The sequence below is a fragment of the Neodiprion pinetum genome, chromosome 3 (assembly GCF_021155775.2).
Source record: "Neodiprion pinetum isolate iyNeoPine1 chromosome 3, iyNeoPine1.2, whole genome shotgun sequence".
Lineage (NCBI taxonomy): Eukaryota > Metazoa > Arthropoda > Insecta > Hymenoptera > Diprionidae > Neodiprion > Neodiprion pinetum.
Window position 1 is genome coordinate 37,524,920 of NC_060234.1, and position 10,326 is coordinate 37,535,245.

The window sequence follows — 10,326 nt, forward strand, 5'->3', positions numbered from 1 at the left end:
AGTAAATTATACATTTAGTCAGCCTGAGTGAGTCTGCAAGTGAAATCGATGGTGCAAGAACGCATGTAGCTGCACTTAAAAACTAACAATAATCATACGATATTTTATTGTACAAGTGTTAATTACCAATTTTCAGACTGACATTACTTACAATTTCCTGAATTGATTTGCGTACCTACGAATAAGCTGTTGAATTTGAAGTAGAAACTATACGCTTAGAAAAATAAATTGATGATGCACTGCAGACATGTTAGGTTCTAAATTTATATATATGAGAAATATGTATACATATATTTATTACGAATAGAACAAATTTCACAATATTAACAACGCATCCGTTTTGTTTGAAGTGTTTCATCTATTTGACTGGGTAGATAGGTAGGTTTGTTTTACGAGTTCAGAGATATTGACAAATTTTTTAAGACCAATATTAAATATTCTCTTCTGCAAAAATATCGTTGAATACCGAATTTTTAATTTAACAGAGTGTATCGTTACAGGCCAAGGTTGATTGACAACCAAATGGAGAACATGCGCAACCTTTGAATATATTGGACGATTACTTGAGTATTTATTCCTATCAGGTAGGTATGAATAGGTTCGTATTTGTTCAATAGTCAATCCTTTCTTCAATGACTGACAAAAAAGTATTACAGTTCGGTAGTTTAATTTTTTAAGTCATCCCCGTGCAATTGTATAAGCGGTTGCCAGCTTACCATCGAATTATTTAACCTCATGGGGCTGTACGGGCTATACAGCTGTAAATATCTTAAGAGGCCTGAACTTTTGTTTGTTGGTAAGAAAAACGTTACCTTGACTGGCAGTCGTATACTGAACCTCTTGAAGGCCCTCCGCCGGGAGTTAACTGAACTTGTAGTATAATGCTAATATTCAGGCTGTCACAGTAACGTTTTTATTTCAAATAAAAAATCCAATAAGCAATCGTGACTAGAACGAATACCATATGGTATTAAAATAATTATTCATCGATCTTATTATGAAATCCTTTTATAAATTTCACCCTGCAAAAAATTAATTATAAATTTTTACTGTGCGCGTAAAATATATAGGTAAGCAAATTCCTAATGGATTTAGTAAAAGACATAAATATTATGCAAACTTTCCTATTCCATAAATGAAAATCTCGAGAATGATGCACTTCCGAAAAAAAATATGAAATTCATTTAAACTGGCCCGCGGTAAGTAGTCGGAATATGGACATCGACCGCTGACATCTGATTTGAGAACGCACCAATGACGCTCATCCAATCAGTTGAAGTTTCAACAAGCTCCAAGTAGCAACTACAGCTATTTCCCTTTCCGGTTAAGAAAAGGTAAATGTAGCGCACGTCGTGTAACTGGTGTTCGAATCGAGCGAATTTACGATAATCAGTGTTCCACTTGTGAAAATAAATCGTTTTGAGCAAATTAGAATCATTTTGTAATAATCTTGTGTGTATATTTCAGGTCTCCAGCGAGCTCCAACAATGTCTGATGTGGAAACGTAAGTGTCTTGCAACACGTCTAACCTCTAACAACTGTTTACACACTAGATATTCTGATACTCCAGAAACCATAATCAAGTTGTAAATGTTATTTATGTGATGATACATTTAGGCAGGCTCCCTCTTCTGAGACGAACCCTAAAATTTCATTTAAATATGCTGTGTAAAGCCTTCTGACAGTCCGCCGACCACATAACCTTACTTCCTACTTGCACCATACCTGATGCTAATTATTTTTTATCCATTTCTCTTCTCACAGCGATGATATTCCCTCCGGTGTGGCGGCTGGGGGACCCATGGACGTCAATACAGCCCTTCAAGAAGTTTTGAAGAATGCTCTTATTCACGACGGAGTTGTTCACGGACTCCATGAAGCGGCAAAAGCGCTAGACAAGTATGTGTTGGATTTTATTTCTTGACATTGTATCAGTTCACGATTCTATCACTTATAATTTCCTGTAATATTTACTGAAGCTATCTTCAATCTTGAGTCACTCTGATGTTGATTTATAAATCCAGATATTGTTTAATTTTTAGTATATACTTGAAGATCTTTTGGATATGTTTTACTTTATAAGATTAGATATTCAAGAACCGTATTTAATTTTATTATGGTAAAATTTTGGGTATTTGAGTTATAACGACACTATATATGATGAGACACAAAGGCAGGCTCCCTCTGCTGAGATGAACCCAAATTTAAAAAAACAGTGCTGTGTAAAGCCTTACTGAATACAAAATGTATATCCATTTTGAAAGAAACTCATTGATGCGGTAAAGGTTTAATTTTCTTTTGTAATTATTGTTAACAGGAGGCAGGCGATGCTCTGCATTCTGGCAGAAAACTGCAACGAGCCGATGTACAAAAAGCTAGTACAGGCATTGTGTAACGAGCATCAGATTCCTCTGATCAAAGTTGACAATAACAAGAAACTGGGTGAATGGGCTGGACTCTGCAAAATCGATAACGCTGGTAAAGCGCGCAAAGTTGTTGGGTGCTCCTGCGTTGTCATCAAGGTATATATAGGCATTGATGTTTAAAGTTCCATTCCAATAGATTCAATAAAAATGATTATGTGGTTACCGAAGAATTGTTTCGAAAATCAACATTAGATGATCTTATAGTCATTTTTGTTAGTTTTTGTACCACAGTTTTATACTCATGATGAAATTTGAAGTAGTTTGTGAAAGATCTTGTTTATAGTAGTAGCCACATTTAAACAATTAATCCACAAATTTAACGAACTATTATATTCACCTGACAAATAAAAAATACCAGAACATTCCAGTTTCGTACATTGCTTAGTATTTTTATTCAAGAAAGCTGGTATCTCATAAATGAAATGCATTAACGTTCTCATTGCCTTATGCAAAAAACGCCCTTGCGTGACTGCTGCTTGTTCATCTAATGCAGAGATGCTTATATTCATGGTTTACATGATGATACTTTCCAAGGCAGGCTCCCTCTTCTGAGGTGAACCCAAAAACGTAAATCCTGCTGAGAAAAGCCTTTCTGACTATTCCACCCAGTATTGAATTTATTTTCCTTATTCTATTCTGAATGAAATCTTTTTCTCAAATTCATGTAATTAAATTTTTCAGGATTTTGGAGAAGAGACGCCTGCCAGGGATGTTCTTATGGAGTACCTCAAACAAAGCTCTGTACTATAAGCTCGTTTTAATAAAACTTCCTAAACTGTAATCTCGCTCGACGCTATCTTACTTTTCATTGAAGTAGTTATTATACACCTAATTCAATCTTTTATCTGGCCATCCTGAAATCCGTGACTTCTCTGCATGAAAACACATCCTTAAATTTTGTCCCTTCCGTTAACGTTCTAATTGAATAACACAGATTCCTAAATAATTTTATATTTTACCGATCCTTAAGCAAATATTCTATTAATAATTTAATGCATCTGCTAGACGTATGAGAGGAACATATAAAATAAGTTATCATAGCCCTGATAGCGAGCTAAAAGCTCAGAAAATGCGTGGTTCCGCAATTAATTAAAATTCCTTCAGACATCAGTAATGATGTGAAATTTCTAAATTATCTAAACTGAATCTCTGCCTACAGAAACATTCGATTTGTCGTGATCCTTTTCGAAAGTTTTATAAATGTGCTAGTGTGAAATCATAGCATGATTGCAGTATTAGCTCCGAATTGTAAAAGACGATATTACAATTCAATAAAGATTTAGCGTATTTCTCAAATGTTTTCATTTGCCCTGTTTGTGTATGTCGTCGCTCTACTGGTATAATATACCGTATTGAACTGAATGAACGTTATCATGGAGCATTAAATGTATTGATGTTGCAGAATGCCGCAGAAGTAAAGGGTAGGGCAACACCGAAGTTTATAGCTACGATCTAAGCATAATTCGGAACGTCCAGTATAACGCACATAATAAATAGGCATAATATAGCCTTCTGCAAACTCTTGGCAAAGCCTTGACAAAATAATACTCAACCGGACGAAACAACCAATCCCACAATTCGGCTTCTAAGAAAGTACAACTGATTCGATTAATTTACCATTTCAGTACAAATTTCATCTTTAATAAATTAATCTGCCTAGACATTGAAAAGGTCTTTGATGCTGTCTAGCACAAGGGAATAAGTTACAAACTTTACGAGTTCGACATCCCTTTTTAGATTATAAAAATCTTATAGATGTACCTAAGAGAGAATATTCGCGGTCTCAGTAAACTGTGAATCCTTAGGGAATCAAAAAATAATAGCTCGAATACTCCAGGAGTTAATTTCAGGTCTAGTATTATTTCTCCATTACATAAATGACACCTCAGCATTAGACGAAACGCAACTAGTACTATTATGAGATGATACCACACCTCCTAGAGCAATAAATTAGAAGTCATATGCAACATGTCGAATAAATCACGAGTCATTTCCGCAAATGGAAAATGAATGTAACAGAAATCGTCGCGTTTAGTAAAAAAAAAGGTAGCTATACCAACATTTAATATAAATAAGGAGCCAATAGAATTGATGTTCAAAAATGCTTTACTTCAAATAATATTTCATCATTCTTTTGTAGCATGGTTGCAGCATTATTTCTTTCATAATCATAAAGGACAACATCAGAGTTCAACATAGAAAGAGCGTATTTTTCGAGTACTTTAAATTTTATTGATTATGGAGTTCGTCGCAATGCTAGTATTATAAACTGTATTGAAGCTACGAACGCTATCCCGAAGGATTAACTTTATTGACGTTAGAGAATGACGCATGTGAAAAGGATGGGTCGTTTGTAATACCCATTTAATATTTATAACCTAAGCATAATTCAATACGCCCAATAAAACTTATAACAAATGGATTCAGTAGCTTATTTAAGAGGTACGTTTCGATTGTCGAACATTTTGCAAAGATTTTTGTGGTGGCCCTGAAAAGGGCCGTTGTTTGTATTATGTCGCTGACGAGCTCACTTGGAACTAGTATATTTGGTGACGGCTTTGGTGCCCTCACTCACAGCGTGCTTCGCCAATTCACCCGGTAGCAAAAGCCGAACTGCTGTCTGAATTTCCCGAGAAGTGATGGTGGACCGCTTGTTGTAATGAGCGAGTCGAGATGCCTCTGCAGCAATACGCTCGAAGATGTCATTAACAAAGCTGTTCATAATGCTCATTGCCTTGCTGGAAATTCCAGTGTCAGGGTGGACTTGCTTCAGCACTTTATAGATGTAAATGGCATAGCTCTCCTTCCTCTTCTTCTTTTTTTTCTTATCGCCTTTCGAGATGTTTTTTTGGGCCTTTCCAGCTTTTTTGGCCGCCTTGCCACTAGTCTTCGGTGCCATGGTTCAACAAACTTCTACTGCGTATGTTCTGATTTGTAACCGTTGGGTCTCAAATGACGACTGTACTCGGTTAAGGGTCTCCCTGCGTATTTATTACGCTCTACGCCTCGCTGGCCGGCCCAATCAGGGAGCGCGGCGAGCGGTGCCGCACTCTCATTGGTCCGCGGCTCGGAGCGCCAAGAGTATATAAGCTTAGCTGAAGCTGAACTCGGCACTCACGACTTGTCAACTGTAGTGTGCAGTTCGTATCAGTTCGACCGTAATTACCCGGATCACAGCGACATAATGTCTGGACGCGGCAAGGGCGGTAAAGTAAAGGGAAAGGCAAAGTCTCGCTCTAGTAGAGCCGGACTTCAATTCCCAGTTGGACGAATTCATCGATTGTTGCGCAAAGGAAATTACGCCGAGCGCGTTGGTGCTGGAGCTCCAGTCTATTTGGCTGCTGTGATGGAATATCTGGCTGCCGAAGTATTGGAGTTGGCTGGAAATGCTGCTCGTGACAATAAGAAGACTAGGATTATTCCTCGTCATTTGCAGTTGGCCATACGCAATGATGAAGAGTTGAACAAACTGCTGTCTGGAGTAACGATCGCTCAAGGTGGCGTCTTGCCCAACATTCAAGCAGTGCTGTTACCTAAGAAAACCGAAAAGAAGGCGTAAAGCAACGATGCTGTCAACGTAAACAACCGGCCCTTTTCAGGGCCACCAAATTATTCGGATATAGCAAGCAAACGAATATTCTATCAGGCACGTTACGGAGCATTCAGTTATTCCGCAATTTTTTGAATTTCTTCAATACACGTATTCGCCTCCATATAAAATTATTGATTTTGTTGTTGATGACTAACTATTCCTATTATTAATGCAGGAAAGTCCTATTTCAATAGAAATCAATTTAGCTCAAGATAAAATGTCTTCGTCGAAAATATTTTCATTCAATACATATGTATACTGTGAATTTCAACGTCCCAGAACTACGGATTGCCGAGAAATATACATACATGTACAATAGATTGATTACAAATCAATCGTTTTCTTTTTCAAAGTCACATGTTTAATAACTGTCAGAAGAGAAAATAAACGCCTGCTACAATACGAGCACTTAATATTGATGTTTAGCGTTTCTGAGCGCAATGAAACATTTGATTAACATGAAAAAATAAGTGATCTATTTCTGAATTTTTCAGCTCAGTAACGAGGCAATGTACATAAATGTCCGATACGTATTTTTTTTAGGAAACCCCACATGGATAGCCATTTCCAAAAAATACGAAATTTGAAAAATGTCAACATCGTTTGAATACTCGTGCTCGTCAGCGATGTAGATGCTGATATTCATCGACTTTCTATTTTTCTTTTTTTTATCAAGTCTTAGAAACTCTTTTTCATCAGTTGGATCATAACTCCTGGATCAGCGACTGAAATTCGTTTATCGAACTGACATACGAGATTTCACTGAATAATCAATTCGGTATAATATCGATTTGTAATTTATCCTAATATCTGTTTTTTTTTTATACAGTTCGAAGATTGTTTTCTACAAGAACGAAGTTCTCACGATTCATCGTTTCTTAGAGACTTGTTCCTCTCACAAGTAGAATCTTATAGGATCATAAAAATTTTTAACTCTACGTGACCTTTATCATCAAAATGAAGATCAATTTTGTGGCGACGATTTTTTTCAGGATCTGTGCTGATCTCAACATGGAAAATCATCTGGTAAAACGATGACACATAATTTTTTTACACCCTGTACAACAGGACGAAGAAAAGGTCAAATGGCGGTTTAAAAATTGGCGAGAATAAAGGTCGATTCACAGTATATGGCACGATACGTATCGCCAACAAAATTATTACTGGCGCTCCAGTAGGAATGTTTCACTCATGCCTACAGTTCGATTCAAGAGAATATGTACTCCTCAAATTCATACTATAAGAATTTGTCTGGTTTATTTTTTTTCTGCAACAGGTATTGGGCATTTGTATGGTTTACGTTGCGTCGGACTGCAGCGAATGGTCAATACTTGTGAATCAAGCTTGTCTCAGAACAAGATATACGACTGGTCGTTTGCGTCGCAATAACTTCTCCATTATTTTTCTTACAGTATATGGATAAACATCGGACTAAGCGTAGTTTGAAATTCGATTTCTAGTCCTTAAGCTGTAACCGTAACAGCGATACGCCAGGTGAGCCTAATCCGGAACGCGGCGTGGCGTCCCAACATTTTTTTGGCCAGGTAGACTGCGTCCCCTCGAGCAGTTACAATGGTTAGCGAAGGGTATCCAACCACCTGGCTTGCGTATACAGCTGGCTCAAGAATCCAGTGAAATTTTTCCACAGCAATATTTGCCGCTACCAGTGAATATCTGATGTATAAAGGATGTATGGGCCGTATCGTCTGCGTCAAGAGTAAAGGATAATTATTTAAATCAAGATAAAATATTTAATTTATCACGTTTTTAAAACAAATTAAAAAGTATGAGACAATTTGTTCTAGCCCCATACAGATTTAACACGAAAAAAGTAGGGTGCATGTATTAGATAATTGTAACGAGGGCAGAAAGTAGCTGCCGTTGAGAAAATTCAAACAATTCGTATCGTTTACAGCGCAATAAAATTTTTAGTGACCGGGGTGAACTATTTGTGCATTAATTATCTATTGGATGCGCACCACATTTTTCGTTTTAAATCTGTGTGGGGCTAGGGGAAATTATTTTGTATTTTTTAGTCCGTTTTAAAAACGTAGTAAGTTAAAATTTTTATATTTAAATAATTATTTTCTGCTTTTCCGTCATATGTGTGTGAAATTTTGCAATGGGTTTCATACATCTTGACGAGATTATGACAGAGCATGTAGCACGTAGGGAAAACCGTTGGAAAAATCTCGTTTTGTTCTTTGCATCAACGATAGTGAAAATGAACAAAATAACATTCCTAAAATATTGTCAGAACAAGCCGAGTAAATTTGAATAACACAAGCAAAGGTATCAACAAGGTTTCATGATCATAACGTTTGATATGATAAAACTGCCGTTATTGATGTGATCAAATTTTAATGGGGTCTTTTGTTCATTTCACTTACTGACCATATTCGTATAAATTGTCTTAAACTTGGCCACGAACATCTGTCGTACCCTTTGGTTTGTTTTATTCGAGTTTTCTCAGATTTATTTTACTACAAAGTCGGAAAATTATTTTATTCGTGTTCAGTGCCATTAGCACAAATAAAATTGATTTTTTGTTTTTTTTTTGTTTTTTACTTCCCGAAATTTCGATACAAACGGTATTCATACGTATTACTGCTTTGGACGGCATATGCATTTGTGTAAGCTCATTAGATTTTTTTTCGTAAACATTCAGAATTTTCATACTAAAATTTATGTTTCAAATCTCTAACACTGGCAAAGTTATCAATACTACTTTTCATTTCGCTGTGTATTATTTATTTACTGGAGAGTATCTTTAACGTTGCAAAATTGCAAGTGGAAATCTCGGGAGTACATATACATAATTCAACTATTTTAGGTACATTTGTCTGATGAATTGGAAATTTTCCTAGCGATGCTAATTTTTTGATTCCTGTCTTTGGCATACTGTATTGGTTTGTTTGGAAAATCTAATCATCTAAGAGTAAAGAGCATTCTATAGAAAATGTAACATGAGATCAAATGAAATGGTGTGCTTTCGAGTAAATAATTGTTTTCATACCATATTTAATATTGTATTCCTTCAGTTTTGCAATTTGCTAGCATAGATTTAATACAGAAGACAAAATCCGGACTTAATACATGTGATGTATTGATAAAATCACTAGGATACTCGAAGGGTGAATTTTCAAAGGTAGTTTCACAGCACGATAAACTACGAATCGTAAAATCATATGTAAGATAAAAATGCGTGTGTTTGGATCAGTTCTTTGCTTTGACTAAAATTGGTGGCCCTGATAAGGGCCGGTTGGTTTTTCTCTCGACGTATGTCTCGTGAATCAATTACGCTCGCTCGCCACGAATGCGACGTGCCAACTGTATGTCCTTGGGCATGATAGTGACACGTTTGGCGTGAATAGCGCACAGATTCGTGTCCTCAAATAGTCCAACCAAGTAAGCCTCGCTAGCTTCCTGAAGAGCCATAACTGCAGAACTCTGGAACCGAAGGTCAGTCTTGAAATCTTGGGCAATTTCACGTACCAACCGTTGGAATGGAAGCTTGCGAATTAAAAGTTCCGTGCTCTTCTGGTATCTACGAATTTCACGAAGAGCAACAGTTCCAGGACGGTAACGATGAGGCTTCTTTACTCCACCTGTGGCCGGGGCACTTTTCCTTGCTGCTTTTGTGGCCAACTGTTTCCGCGGAGCTTTGCCACCGGTCGATTTGCGGGCAGTTTGCTTCGTACGTGCCATATCAAAGTTAGTTAGTAGCTTGAACCGAAGTTACTTTAGCGTCGTAGGTCCGTAGTTAAATGAACTCTATACGATAGTAACGGCTGCGAGCCCCACCCGAAGTATATAACCCCAAGGCGAACCGCAGCGGGACCGTTGATTGGTCCGTGCCGCAGAGTGGGGGAACCGGTCTGAAAGGTATATATATCGGCTGTGCCTGGCCTTAGACAGCATTCGTGCATAGACTCTCCGACGTTAACAAGTCTGTTCAAGGTTTTAAGATGACTGGTCGAGGAAAGGGTGGAAAGGGATTGGGAAAAGGAGGAGCGAAGCGGCACAGGAAGGTGCTTCGTGATAACATCCAGGGAATAACCAAGCCCGCTATTCGTCGTCTGGCCCGCCGTGGTGGAGTGAAAAGAATCTCCGGGCTGATCTATGAAGAGACTCGTGGTGTCCTGAAGGTGTTTCTTGAGAACGTCATTCGTGATGCTGTGACTTACACCGAGCACGCCAAGAGGAAAACTGTGACCGCGATGGACGTTGTATACGCTCTGAAACGACAAGGTCGCACTCTATACGGATTTGGAGGTTAAATCTACAAGCGCTTGCCCGCGTCGGCAC

At 37.7% G+C, this 10,326-nt stretch overlaps 5 protein-coding genes across 5 annotated transcripts; 3 read left to right on the forward strand and 2 right to left on the reverse strand.

Moving 5' to 3' along the window:
* The first annotated feature begins 1,344 nt into the window (after nucleotides 1-1,344).
* On the forward strand, nucleotides 1,345-3,207 carry RpS12 (ribosomal protein S12). Its single transcript, XM_046617906.1, has 4 exons — nucleotides 1,345-1,504; nucleotides 1,765-1,899; nucleotides 2,318-2,522; nucleotides 3,108-3,207. The coding sequence occupies exons 1-4, from the start codon at nucleotides 1,488-1,490 to the stop codon at nucleotides 3,174-3,176; spliced, it is 426 nt and encodes a 141-aa protein (XP_046473862.1). The 5' UTR covers nucleotides 1,345-1,487; the 3' UTR covers nucleotides 3,177-3,207.
* A 1,324-nt stretch (nucleotides 3,208-4,531) lies between these two features.
* LOC124215035 (histone H2B-like) lies at nucleotides 4,532-5,367 on the reverse strand. Its single transcript, XM_046617909.2, has one exon. The coding sequence runs from the start codon at nucleotides 5,323-5,325 to the stop codon at nucleotides 4,954-4,956; it is 372 nt and encodes a 123-aa protein (XP_046473865.1). The 5' UTR covers nucleotides 5,326-5,367; the 3' UTR covers nucleotides 4,532-4,953.
* Nucleotides 5,368-5,557: 190 nt separating this feature from the next.
* On the forward strand, nucleotides 5,558-6,035 carry LOC124215034 (histone H2A). Its single transcript, XM_046617908.2, has one exon. The coding sequence runs from the start codon at nucleotides 5,611-5,613 to the stop codon at nucleotides 5,983-5,985; it is 375 nt and encodes a 124-aa protein (XP_046473864.1). The 5' UTR covers nucleotides 5,558-5,610; the 3' UTR covers nucleotides 5,986-6,035.
* Nucleotides 6,036-9,257: 3,222 nt separating this feature from the next.
* On the reverse strand, nucleotides 9,258-9,785 carry LOC124215033 (histone H3). Its single transcript, XM_046617907.1, has one exon. It carries the CDS (start codon nucleotides 9,724-9,726, stop codon nucleotides 9,316-9,318), a length of 411 nt encoding a protein of 136 aa, XP_046473863.1. The 5' UTR covers nucleotides 9,727-9,785; the 3' UTR covers nucleotides 9,258-9,315.
* A 166-nt stretch (nucleotides 9,786-9,951) lies between these two features.
* Nucleotides 9,952-10,320, forward strand: LOC124215036 (histone H4). The gene has a single exon (XM_046617910.2). The coding sequence runs from the start codon at nucleotides 9,987-9,989 to the stop codon at nucleotides 10,296-10,298; it is 312 nt and encodes a 103-aa protein (XP_046473866.1). The 5' UTR covers nucleotides 9,952-9,986; the 3' UTR covers nucleotides 10,299-10,320.
* Nucleotides 10,321-10,326: the final 6 nt, after the last annotated feature.

Bases quoted from the DNA above. Each gene is read 5' to 3' on its own strand.
- LOC124215036 (XM_046617910.2), top strand. From the start codon at position 9,987: ATGACTGGTCGAGGAAAGGGTGGAAAGGGATTGGGAAAAGGAGGAGCG.
- LOC124215034 (XM_046617908.2), top strand. From the start codon at position 5,611: ATGTCTGGACGCGGCAAGGGCGGTAAAGTAAAGGGAAAGGCAAAGTCT.
- RpS12 (XM_046617906.1), top strand. The intron at 1,900-2,317 runs GTATGTGTTGGA...TATTGTTAACAG, and splicing joins GCGGCAAAAGCGCTAGACAA to GAGGCAGGCGATGCTCTGCA. The intron at 2,523-3,107 runs GTATATATAGGC...TAAATTTTTCAG, and splicing joins GCTCCTGCGTTGTCATCAAG to GATTTTGGAGAAGAGACGCC.
- LOC124215035 (XM_046617909.2), bottom strand. From the start codon at position 5,325: ATGGCACCGAAGACTAGTGGCAAGGCGGCCAAAAAAGCTGGAAAGGCC.
- LOC124215033 (XM_046617907.1), bottom strand. From the start codon at position 9,726: ATGGCACGTACGAAGCAAACTGCCCGCAAATCGACCGGTGGCAAAGCT.